This window comes from Terrapene carolina, unplaced genomic scaffold (assembly GCF_002925995.2).
Source record: "Terrapene carolina triunguis isolate 2854851 unplaced genomic scaffold, T_m_triunguis-2.0 Scaffold84, whole genome shotgun sequence".
Classification (NCBI taxonomy): Eukaryota; Metazoa; Chordata; order Testudines; family Emydidae; genus Terrapene; species Terrapene triunguis.
The window spans coordinates 42,532,206-42,545,783 of record NW_020664435.1 but is presented as its reverse complement, the minus strand read 5'-3'; the positions used below and the strand labels follow the sequence as shown (position 1 = coordinate 42,545,783).

Here is a 13,578-nt window from a genome sequence, read left to right as displayed (position 1 = left end):
GGGCACAGGGTGATGGGGGAAGGTGGAATAGAGCTGCACAATGTCCAGTCCTTAAAAGGACCCAGATGTCTTTCAATCAGGGACCCACAACCAGCTCATCAGCTCCATTCTATGTAAGGAGAATCAAGGCCAAAGAGAGGTATAGACGTAGGAGATTCAGAATCCTGATTTTCCTTAGATGTAGTAGAGAGGGAGAGCTGCATGGAGCTGGTTGAGCACAGTATGGTGATGTACTAAACAAGCAGTAAAAAGTCTGATAAATAAATTTAACCTATTAGGCAGGAAGTCTAAAAGTGGAAGCTGAGCTTTTCACTAATTGTCATGCTACAAAATATCCATTTGCCATATAAAATGAAGAACCATTATCACTGCAGTCTTTTAATTATGAAATCAAAACAATTCTGCTCCTGTTTCAATGTTTTAAGTGCATTTCCCCCAGATCTATTAATTCCTTAAACAATTTGTTCTGATTCACAGAATTACAAAAACATTCCTAGACCTTTATAAATAAACAAATAAAAATCCAAAGTAACAGAAAAAGAGTTGAAGAACAGCAGCTGCACATATGTGAATTAGGTCTGATGTGACAATCAATAACTCACACCCTACCTATCTGGCATGAATTAAAATGTGTATGAGTGCTAACTGGGTACAAGTTATTCACTCATTTTATAGCCCACACCTGATCTTTTATTCAGCTATGTGTTCCTCAAAGGTTCATGCGAGCACAGGCTTGGATATGGTGTATGTACAGTAGAACCTCATTAATTAATGAGTGGGGAGGGATAGCTCAGTGGTTTGAGCATTGGCTTGCTAAACCCAGGGTTGTGAGTTCAATCCTTGAGGGGGCCACTTAGGGATCTGGGGCAAAATCAGTACTTGGTCCTGCTAGTGAAGGCAGGAGGCTAGACTCGCTGACCTTTCAAGGTCCCTTCCAGTTCTAGGAGATAGGATATCTCCATTAATTTAATTTAACGCTTCAAGAATCCGCACGTCCCATAATTCACACCCCAGAGTGGCAGTCTCTCCCTATTTAACAAGGCTGCATAGCAGAATTCTACCGTGAGCTTACAGAAGTATGTTCTTAAAGCTGGTGAAATAATGGTTAATTTATCTGTCTAGGCTCAACGACGGCCCCCATTACCATGGTATCTAAGCCCTTTCCCATTTATTTAAAATTAGAAACAACAATCTTTCTCTCATTTGTCCCAGCCCATAGAAGTAATAGCTTGATTAGAGCACAGTTGTGTATGTGAGGGAGAAAGAGAGCCCCACCAGAGAGTGTGTGGGAGCATAAAACTATTGCAGAGAGGAAGCTTGATCATGAGTTTTGCATTTAGCTCTGAACAAAGTGAGTGAGGAATGGTCATTCTTATACATTATGAGAGTGGGTTCCTTAGTCTAGGACCAGTTCCATTCAAAGCACCATCTCACAAGCCTCCTGGGTTGGTTGAGAGTTTCATTGTCAGTGGAACGTAGCTGTCATGGGAGCTCATTGTAGTAAAGGGAGAAACAACCTGTCAGGTAACCAGGTACAGTCCCATAGAGGGCATAGAAAATCTGGACAGACTTTGAACTTGACTCTGTTCAATGCAGAGCTGGTGCAGAGAGCAGAGCACTGTGGCAATGTGCTCATGGCAATCCGTGTGACTACGCACATTGTTTGCTGCATTTTGTACTAGCTGGAGCTTTCGTAGCCAGTGTGGCTTCATTCCTAGAGGTGCAACAATCAACAGGACACAAGGTTCTTGGAGAAGATCTGGGATCAAGACAAAAGGCCGGGGAAAGACTAGGGTGAGCAGATGGGAGCCACAGCAAGATCAGGGATGAATTAAGCCAAGCTAGGACTTTAGGCATATCTCACAGGAGAACTCTCTGCTATGGCCTCACCCCTTATACTTTGGCCCAACCTCCTGCTTGAGATGGTAGTAGCTGGGTCTTCCCTCCCTTGGCTGATGGGAAGTGTGGCAGTGTCTCTGCCTCCTTCCTCCCCCAATCACCTAGAGAGCATACTCCCCACTCCCTTCTCAGGAGCTGGACTCCGCATCATAGGGCCTCCTGCTCTAGTTGGGTAGCAGGGCACCGACCTGCACTCCCCCTACCTGGCTGGAGAAGGTGACAGCTGCAGCAGCCAGGGGACTCATCCTTCCTCCCCCAGAAACCCTGAGGATCTGTGAGATCCTGCCCCTCTGAACTGATGACCGTGACTTCCTCCCCACAGCAATGGCAAAAACTGCAGTAGAGTTCCCAAAGAGTAGCAGGCTTCCCTCCCCATCCCTCAAAAAAGCAACAGAGGTGTGGTCTGGTCTGGGGGGGTGGGCCAGACGACTTCTTACCCAGCTTTTGTGACTGCCCTTCCTTCCTCTGCTGAATGCTCTCTACAGATTCAAACACTCCTAACTGCAGCAGTTACACCCAGTTCACACTTTGACGCTTCTTTTCATAACTATGAGGGCTGGAGGCTTACATTATTTTTGTTTTAAAACTAAAGCAGGGATTCTGAACTCACCATCTTACTGTGGTAGGGACCCTAGACCCAAGTTTATTGGTGCCTATCCTTTAATCTAGGCCTGGGCAAGTCTATAAGGGGTCAGAGTACAAGGCTGGGAAAAGGTTAGATTGTCAGGGAGAGAGCGGGGATACACGGATGGACTGAGAGGAGGAGATAAGAGGATAAGGTTGTGTGTTAGAGAGTGGAAAGGTAATTACATCTTTAACCAGAAGTACTGGTTTCATTGACATTCAGACTGTGAGGCAATGAACTCTAAAGCAATGAGCACAGGCTGGGAGTCAGAAAGGGTGTGATATTCTAAAATCCCAGCTCTGACACTGATTAGCTGTGGGATTTTAGGCACATCATTTCACCTCTTCCTCATCTGGGATTCCATGTTGTCCTCTAGCACCTGGGTGCTGCTGTCACATAAATGAAGACAGACCCAGTCCCCAGTGAAATGAGGGTAATTATTATTTACCTCAAAGGGTTATTGTGAGAATTAATTAGCATTTGTACAATGCTCTGAACATGTGAACCATTAACTAAGTGTTAAGTATGATTATATTTCTGTTCCAAGCACTTCATGACTGGCCTTAACATGTTCCTCATTGGTTTCTAATGGTGATGTCAGTAACACAAAAACATTAAAAAATGAAATCTGTCTTCTTCCTAACAACCTCAGAATTAAAGATGAAATTCCAAATAAAACTATCCTAGCAATTAACAAACACATTTTTTACTTTTAACCTAAAAGAGCAACACAATTTTGAACAATTTAGAAAACAAACTCCTGCGGGATTTGTCTTTATTATGGCATTTATCTCCCCTCCTTTAGTACTGCATGTTTGCAAATTGTTTACATGTTTGCCTGGGTGTTTTGCTTTCCAGGGTCTCATTAATGAGCGGGAGCTCTGTAAAAGCCATATAAGCATTTGACCACTGGGGAAAGCTATAACCATATTCAAAGCAGTCTCTAATTCTATTTCCTTCTCCATCAGTTCTCGATTCCTATCCTCTTCCCCCTTCGTCCACTTCCACCCTTCTTTCTTCCATCCACTCCTTAGGCCTTAGACTGCATGACCACAAACTTGCACCAAGATATCTTGGTTCTCCCTTTTCAAAAATTCCAGAAAACTCAACTGATTCATTAAGTATTCCAGCTAAAACAACCAGAACTATATTGTTCCATATTTTGCCCACTTACACTATATAAATAACAACACATCTTCCCAAACTTACACTACACTCACACTATATAAATAACACATATTCTCAAACATAAGGTATTCCAGATGTCTCACAGTTTCAGAGATATTTAATAAAACATTAAAATAACTCCCCTGCTTTGTAATAAATTCCAGAAAGCACTAGATATATTCAGTCTTTGTTCTTTATACACAAACTTGACATTTTTGTTATTTTTAAGTACAGTAGAGGACCTAGTTTCCAGCTTTTGATATTCTGTTCAACTGGGAACATACAATAGGCAACCTTAGAAAGTTTCCATTTGCCCCCCCCCTTTTTTTTTAAATATCACTATTTAGTGTATTTGCAATATTCTCTCTATAGTACTCCCTGCACTTGGAATGATCTCAAATACCAAAAAGTTAAGCGCACTTACTGCACATAATACATTAAAATAATTGTATTAACTTACCTAGTATGTACATAGTTTTGATATCTGTATTTATCACCAAACTGCTTACGTTTTAAAACTTTGGCAATAAAAGCAGTTTAAAAATAACAACATAACTCACCGGGAAGTACAGGAGGAGTGATCCAAAAAGGATTGTTTCCAAAAGAACCAGGCCTGAAGCCCTGATGCTCTAGAAAACAGAAAAGGATGCATGACATTAGAAAATATTATTCATTTGCTATTTAGGTTTTGAGCTATTTATGACAGAAACCTTCATACTTGTCTGTACAGTGCCTGGCACAATAATTACCTACAAATATTATTAATCCTGATACAGTAGTTCAAGTTTAATTGATTTCAACCATAAAATATCATTCCCTCTTCAGTTTTGAATGCTGTTTAACTGTTTAGATAGCATTTACTAATGCCAAATTTTGCCCTTGAATGTACATGCATTGATTCGGATCATGGGAGTTGCAATGATGGATTTAAGGGCAGAATTTGGTCTGTACCGTTTGGATTTCAAATAGTCCTTCAAACCTTTTCACGTGCATATTTAATGCCAATAACCTGGCTTCTATAATATGTATGAATATTCTAAAATTGTATTCTATACCAAAAGTGGCTTTTTAGAATGAAAGCATATAACTTTATTTCCCGCAACTTTTGTATGAGAATGCTGATTCAGTCATTCACTTTTAAGGACTCTAAATCTAGCCAAGTACTGTACCCCTTAATCCTATCTATGGCATTCTGAGGCCTAAACATTATGTTTCCATTATCATTTGCTTATTGTTGTAAGTAAAATAAAAATTGATCAATCCTCTCCTCCCACTATAAATCTTGTTCCAATAAGTTAAATGATTTATATACAGTACATCTACAGCTTATATAATAAGATAAAATGTAGACACTGCATTTCCCATTTCCTTAACTACCTACTTCATCCAACATGCAGTCATAAATCACTCTATAAAACCCATTGTTTTCCTTTCAAACAAGGCAATTTTACAGTAGGCTGTCTCTCCTCAGCGAGGCAGGATGGCAGAAGGGCCCTTTGAAAAATCCCCTTGCTTTCCATGAAGAATATTCTTTTATAGCCTGGAATCAACGTGCCATGCAAATCTCTCCTGTGGCTTTGATTGGGGACCACCATATCTGTTGTAAATAAGACAGTAATTTTTAAAGACTTTTTGAAAAGGTTTTTCAGAAGAACTGTGGCCAAAGGATCCTTTTTTCCCTTGGCCAAAGACTCTGCAAGGAACTCTCCAGATGACCTCATTCAGGGAGTTCACAATCTGACTGTGACGGGGCATACCAACCCCACAAAGGTTAAGGAATTGCTCTCGACACAGAAAGACACACACCCTCACCCACTGCTGAGCATGCTCCCAGTGCAGGGAGAGCTCAAAAGGGAGCAGCTCAGCTCAGTCTGAGCTGACTGAGCAGGAGAGCAGTTGGGTGCTGCAACCTCCTGCAGAGAAGTCGCTGGGGCTCACAGTCAAGCTGCTGTAGGCCTTTCAACCATGGAGGCCAAGGACGACCAGTCACTGCAGAGAGGGGAAGATGCTCCAGGGAGTGACACAAGAGGACTCCCAGGGGGACCCCAAGACAGACCCGTGGTGCAGATGAAGGAACAGAAGTAGGAGTAGGAAGTGATTGAAGGAACAGGCGTAAGGGCACCCATCCATAGGCCATGTATCTGGACCATTATTTTGAACAGCCTTGGGTTGGAACCCAGTGGAGAAGGGAAGATTTGCAGTTCTCTACCCCCACCCACTGACTCTCGCCACTGGGCGACACAGTCATTGACTACAGCTGCTGAACCCTGCCGATAGACAAGGCGGCCTCTGACTCTCACCATCCAGAGTATTGTCACTAGGCAAAACTACCAGCCTTGGACTCAAAACCCCCCTTCACACTGACTAACTGAGATTCCCTTTTATCAATAATAGTTACGTCAGCTGATCACTGTGACAAGTGTCTGATGTACTTCATGGGATAGACTGATAGTTCTTACTATGCCTTTGTATTATGAAACCCAATGGCTCCTAACTGAATTGGAGCTGAGTTTAACATCATTTCCGACAAAAATTGTTTTTTTGTAGCTGCGGCTGCTCAAAGCCAGTGGCTGTCCCATGGCGCTATTACTGACAGGCACTAGCAATGCCTCATTTAGCATCCTTAAGAATATGGAGGTCCACTTCAAGAATGCTTCTCTGGGTACTGCAGTGTTTTCCAACTATTACCCACTTCAAACCTCCTGTTTTTAAGAAAGATAACCAAGAATATAATAGTACTGGCTCTGGGTGCCTCTCCATACCAATGACACATGAAGTAAGTCAAGGTTAAGGCCTTTTTTTGAAGGTTGAGACTGCATTAGTTAGGGGTTATGAATGATCTCTTACTGGCTTTCAACTGAAGTCAGGGAGCCATTCGGTCATGCAAGACTTCAGCAGCTTTTAATATGAATGAACACAGGTGATGCTTCAGCCACATAAGTTATGTCTACACAGCCTGCGAAGCAAACCTCCCACCCCAGGTCAACAGACTTGGGTTAGAGGGGCTAGCACTAGCATGAGAATAGCTGTGCAGACAGCTATTTGAATTTGTGGCTTGGGCTGGAGCTTGAGCTTTGAAGCCCAGGGAGGGGGGGTGAGCGCTGGAGCTCGGGCTCTGAAGCAAGCTTCAACTTCAAAACACTGCCTACAAAGTTATTGTTAGAGTTCTAGGGAGAGCCCGACTAAACCAAGTCAGTTGACCTGGGCCAGGAGGCTTGCTTCCGCGGGCTGTATATATATATACAGGACTTTACTAGTGTGTCTGGGGCCACCTTCATGTGATTCAAGTAACAACTTGCTTCAATCTTCACTAAAAAAGTTAATTGTGACCAGATGTTTAACACAATTAATATCAATAGTGAGGGGGAAGGAACATAAGCCAGAATAGTGAAATAACAGGTTAAAGAATATTTATATAAGTTCAAGTTGGCAGGGCTGGGTGAAATTCACCCTCGGGTACTTAAGGAATTAGCTTAAGCAATCTCAGAACCATTAGTGATTAGCTTTGAGAACTCCTGGAGGGCAGGTAAGGTGCCAGAAGACTGAAGAAAGACAAACATAGTACCTATCTTTTATAAGAGAAACAAAGAGGACCCAGGGAATTATACATCAATCAGCCTAACTTTGATACATGGAAAGATCCTGTAATAAATTATTAAACAATTTGTAGGCACCTAGAGAACAATAGAGTGACAAATAATTGCCAACTTGAATTTGTCAAGAACAAATCATGCCACAACAACCTAATATCCTTCTTTGACAGGGTTACTGGCTTAGTTGATGGGGGGCAGGAAATGATAGACATGATATATCTTGATTTTAGTAAGGCTTTTGACACTGTCCCAGGTGACATTCTCATAAGCAAACTAGGGAAATGTGGTCTAGATGAAATTACTATAAGGTCGGTGCAAAATTGGTTGAAAAAACATACCCAAAAGAGTAGTTATCAATGGTTTGCTGTCAAACTGAAGGGACATATCTAGTGGGGTCCTGCCAGGATATGTCCTGGGTCCAGTACTAATCTATATTTTGATTTATGATTTGGATAATGGAGTGGAGAGTATGCATAAAATTTGCAGCTGACACCAAGCTGGGAGGGGTTACTAGCACTTTGAAGTACAGGGTTGGAATTCAAAATGATCTTGAGAAATTGAAGAACTGGCCTGAAATCAATACGATAAAATTCAATAAAGACATGTGACAATTAATACATTTAGGAAGGAAAAATTAAATGCACAACTACAAAATGGGGAATAACTGACAAGGAATAGTTCTGCTGAAAAGGATCTGGGGGTAACTGTAGATCACAAATTGAACTTGAGCCAACAATGTGATGCAGTTGTGAAAAAGGTTAATATCAATGTCGGGGGTATTAGCAAGAATGTCATATGGAAGACATGGAAGATAATTTCGCTTTACTCCGCACTGGTGAGGACCTCAGCTGGAGTACTGTGTCCAGTTTTGGACATCATACTTGGAGAAAGATGCAGAAAAAATGGAGATGGTCCAGAGAAGAGCAACAAAAGTGCTAAAAATTTAGAAATCCAGATGTATAAGAAAAGGTTAAAAACACTGGGCATGTTTAGTCTTGAGAAAAGAAAACTAAGTGGGGATCTAAGGACAGTCTTCAAATATGTTAAAGGCTGTTATAAAGAGGATTGTGATCAATTGTTCTCCATGTCCACTGAAGGTAGGAAAAGAAGTAATTGTCTTAATCTGCAGCAAGGGAAATTTAGGTTACATATTAAGAAAAAATATTCTAGCTATAAGGATAGCTGTGCATGGAACTGGTTACCAAAGGAGGCTGTTTTTACTTTTTTTACTGGAGGTTTTTCACAAACACCTGTCAGGCATTTGGTCCTGCCTCAGCATAGGGGGATGAACAGATGACCTCTCAAGTTCCCTTCCAGCCTTACGTTTCTATGATTCTATACCTATAATACTGAAAAGAAAACAGTCAGTAGTTATCTTGTATTTGTATTTCACCACCAAGCAATTGAAGTGCCATGTGTCTAAAGGATCTAAGATATCTATAGTGTTGTTCAATATATATGTTATGGACAAGATTTCTACCCACAAAGGAGAGAATTTTCATTTACTGTAGAGGCATGTTCAGAAATAGTAAAGTTAAGAACCTTGGCATTATTTTCAGAAACATCTTTTCCCTGGAAAGCTACATGTTGGATATAGTCCAAAAGTGTTTTCATTCAACAGTGCAATTTGTGCAGACTGCACCCTTATTTCTCCTGTGGTGAACTTGCAGACACAATACATAACCTTCTGGCCATGAATCATGACTACTGTAATTGCCTCTTGGATCTTGTCTACACTAATATTTGTAAACATGTTTGAACAAGTTAAGTAACACCATTGCAAATCCTAGTGCAAGCAGGATACACATGTTCATTCCTAGTTGTTTTTAACCCTTTTGGAACACATGTTTTTGTCTGGTCTGTACTATAAATTTCAATTATGTTAGCCAACACAAGTTATAACGTGGTTAAAAATGGTAGTGTAGATGAGACCTCAGTAGGGCTTCTAGCAATGTTTCACCAACCATTTGCATCCAGTGTAGAGATGTAAAAGGACATTTGTGCACTAAATGGTCACCTGTGGTCATAGTCCAGCAGCCCTATGATTTTCTACACAAGCTGCCTATAAAATGGTATATTCTGAGATGAATCTGCTGAATCATAGAGCTCTCACTAGGGAGAGACTGAAAAAAAGTGAAATCTCCTAACGGATTTCTGTGCTCTGATATTTCATGCATTTTAAGGGTTCACCTTTGTGCCTCAAATCAGAAGGTGATGAATCCTTTATGAGGTGCTCCCTAAGGCATGGATATTGATAACCTTGGACTTCTGCATCCATCTGTCTCCTCCCCATTTACATGTTCAAAAGCACTCTCTTTTTGGAAGTGCTTTTAATATAATCACTTTCCTGTGTGCGAAAATATTTTAATTCATATTTTATGTATTTATCATTTTAGTTGCTTTTGCATATAGCATCAGGAACATGCATTAATATCTATTGAAATTTTAATTTCCATGTAATCCAGTCTGAAGATTTTAGGTTCCCCCAGTCCACTCCCTTAATATAAGATAAATCCACACCGCATTTCAATAGTATGTAAGGGGCCAGGGAAAAAAGGATATGGAGACTTTTGCATCCCAAGTGAATAAAACAGTCTTGTTCTATCTCCCTGATTTCTGGTGGGAATACTTTATGCCTTCTTGTGTCAGGAAGAAATCTGTATTTCTTCCACTCTGGGGAATCATTAAATATCTATATTGAAATAATGCAGCTTCTTTGGACATGGTTGCTTTCCCACAGGCTGACAAGCCAAGCAACTTCTTTGATTAGGGAATTTTATACTAAATGTTAAAATACTTCTATATTTTCCTCTGGAATGACTGTCACAGCATGACCCTCCATACTTTATACAGAGTTATAAAGCACTTAAATGGATCCGACTGAAACAAATTTAGCACAACTTTTGTGAATTATTTGAAAAAGTTTTAACAAACAGTAGATAATAAACAATTGGTCCATTTTACTTACTTAGACTTTCAAAAGGCTTTGGACTTTGGTGTGAACGAACAAGGAATTAAAATTGCAAAGCTTGTTGGCAAAGCAAAGTTATTTAGGTTAATCAAAACTAGTGAGGGTTGTGAATTCCATAAGGATCATACAACATTAGGTCCTTATCCTGCAAAGACATACACAGATGTTTAATTTTATACTTGTGGATACCTCTCTGAGAATGTGAACTCCTTAATTCCAACTGGCAAGAGAGTTATAAGAATACGGGTCTGTCTCATCTTACGTGGGGGTTCCGTTCCGCGGTTAGCGCGTAAAGCGAAAACCACGTATAGCCAAAAGCCCTTTGAGTTCAATGGCGGGCAAAATCGCCCACACTACAGGTATAGTATTAAAATTATTGTTTTTCTCTTTTTTTGTTTTTGTTTTTGCCAACCGCGTAAAGTTGAAATCGCGCATGTTAAATGCGCGTAAGATGCGACAGACCTGTATCCTGATTGTGGTATGTACATTCTCTACAAAGAATGTCATGTGAGGCCTTACATGAAAACCAGGGTCACACTGGTTATTGCTACCATTGTGAAATGTATGTACACATACTACGTAAGGAGTTATGTATATGTACTGAAACTATATTCTTAAATTCTGTATAACAGCAGAGGTGGCGAAACAGGTTTTCTATCAAACAAAAGATAGTTTATTCATCAGTCTCTCTGTTGAGATGTTAATTGAGCATTGTAAGCTAACACAATGGATGCTCATTTACATACAAAGTTATCAAAGAGATGTGAAGTCAACAGGGAAGAGCACACAGGAAAAGCAAACCATGGGGGAGATATCCTGTCTCTGAGTACAGACAATGAACTTTGGGGATATAAAAAGAAGGCAAAGACAACACCACCTTAGCCCGCATCTAGGAAGTAAACGGGCAGTGCGTTTACATGAAAACTAGATCTCAACCAATGTTGGGTGAAACACTGTAGAAAAGACTTTGGGTGAGATAAACTTCTTTAGATAATAGAGTAACCAGTTAAATTTAGTCTCTAGAAAGCATGTTATGATTTTATTTTATACATAACCTTCTGTTTCCAGTGTCCTTACTCACTATTACTTGACTGTTGAATCTGTGGTAATAACATTATCTGTGTTTTCACATGTGAATATATGTAAGTGTGGTCTGAAATTCAATGTTGATAAGTGCAAAGTAATGCACACTAGAAAAAATAATCCCAACTATACATGGATTGGATGGAGTCTAAATTAACTGCTAGCACTCTGAAAATATCTGCTCAGTGTGCAGTGGCAGTCAAAAAAGCTAACAGAATGTTAGGAACCATTAGGAAAGGGATAGCTAATAAGACAGAAAATATGATAATACCACTATATAAATCCATGGTTCACCCACACCTTGAATACTGTGTGCAGTTCTGGTTGCCTCATCTCAAAAAAGATACATTAGAATTGGAAAAGGTACAGAGAAGGGAAACAAAAATGATTAGGGGTATGGAACAGCTTCCATATGAAGAGAGATTAAAAAGACTGGGACTGTTCATCTTAGAAAAGAAACAAATAAGGGGGGATAAGATAGAGGTCTATAAAATCATTACTGGTTGGGAGAAAGTGAATAAGGACGTGTCCTTTATCCTTTCACATAACACAAGAACCGGGGTCACCCAATTACATTAATAGGCAGCAAGTTTAAAACAGATAGAAGGAAATACTTCTTCAGACAAAACACAACACCTGTGGAACACACTGCCAGGGGATGTTGTGAAGGCCAAAGCCAAAAGTGGGTTCAAAAAAGAATTAGATAAATTCATGGAGGATAAGTTCATCAGTGACTATTACCCAAGATGATCAGGACACAACCCCGTGCTCCGGGTGTCCCTAATCCTCTGACTGTCAGAAGCTGGGACTGGATGACAGGGGATGGATCATTCAATAATTGCCCTGTTCTGTTCGTTTCCTCTAAAGCATCAGGCACTAGCCACTGTCAGAGACAGGATACTGGACCAGATGGATCATTAGTCTGACCTAGTATGGCCGTTCTTATGATATTAAACAAGGTGCTGATCCTGAACTGAATCATACAAGGTGGTATGTACATTGTTCTCTTGGGGACAGCAGCCCTGATATTTCCATGAGTGTTCAGTGGATACGGGTCTGAACGCTACAAGGGAATGCTTTGAAGGGGCTCCAGGACTGGGGTGCACCTATTGTTAACCCGCAAAGCAAAATAAGGGCTGGCATAGCCCAGAGGAGAATGCTTGGGTGCGTAACAGGGTGGTGGTGTCCGGGAGCTGACAGTAAGTTAAGCACAAGCAAGTCTCCCTCATGCTGGAGGCAGGAGGGCAACAAGATGACTCACAGTTCCTGAGTACCCCGAGAACCATCACAGTAGGGTTAGGGCCTTCGGTTACTGAATAGCAGGACAGCAGATGAACTTCAATGTGGACATTTGCACAGTAATGCACATTAGAAGGAATTATTTAAGTTACTCACACAAACTGGGTTCAGGGATAACTGAGAAAAGATCTACACATTGCGCTAGACCTCATCTTAACATGAATGGAACCACAATGATTTATGCACATTGAGGATCTGGCCCATCACTGTGAATTGCTCAAGATAGTCCAATATTTTATTCGCTTTTTAAAATCATTATTGCACGTTCAGCTGATGCCTTTGTTAAGATGGAACGAGAGCAGTTGAGATGGAGGTGGGACAATTACACAAGATATTCTACAGAATCTCTTTTTTTAAAAATTATGTTTTAGCCCTTCTGGTGCTAAAGAAAGCCCTTTGAATGTGAGAAGTTGGAGTAATTAGCTATATTGACTATATAGGATCTGGGAACATGCAGCTCATGCTGTTTTTGATAAAATGCACTGAATCTAAATGCTTGTTTTGGCCAGGTACTACACAAACAAATTTTAAAAAATAACAAATGATTATGCATTACAGCATTTTGAGTTGTGAGAGTAGGTGCATAGGCCCCAGGCCTCTGTGAACCAGGAAGCAGTTAAGCACCTTCAGTGGGCAGAGAAGGGGCAAAGCAGAAGTTCCACCAGGAAGGGTATAAGGGTATAAGAATTTAAATAGAATTCAATACAACCCTCAGCATGTGCTGATGACATTATACCCACAACTACAGCTTAAATTTACACCAACACCCCTGGATTCCAACACGCAAGGGCTTTATTTCAGTTAACTAAGTCAAAGTCTCTCTCTCACTAAATATATTATTATGTTTGATAAAGCCATAAATACAGTCCTGAATGCAAATATTTAAACTACTGATTGCCACTAGCATTTTAGCATTCTCTTTAGATATATCAGAGGGGTAG

The 13,578-nt window shown here is 40.5% G+C and overlaps 1 protein-coding gene across 1 annotated transcript in view; it reads right to left on the bottom strand.

Annotated features, from left to right (window-relative positions):
- Positions 1-13,578, bottom strand: part of GPR158 (G protein-coupled receptor 158) — a 353,319-nt gene that overhangs the window by 138,087 nt on the left and 201,654 nt on the right. The window contains exon 5 of the mRNA XM_026649344.1: positions 4,252-4,320. Coding sequence (XP_026505129.1) covers positions 4,252-4,320 — 69 coding nt within the window. The remainder of the gene's footprint in view (positions 1-4,251; positions 4,321-13,578) is intronic.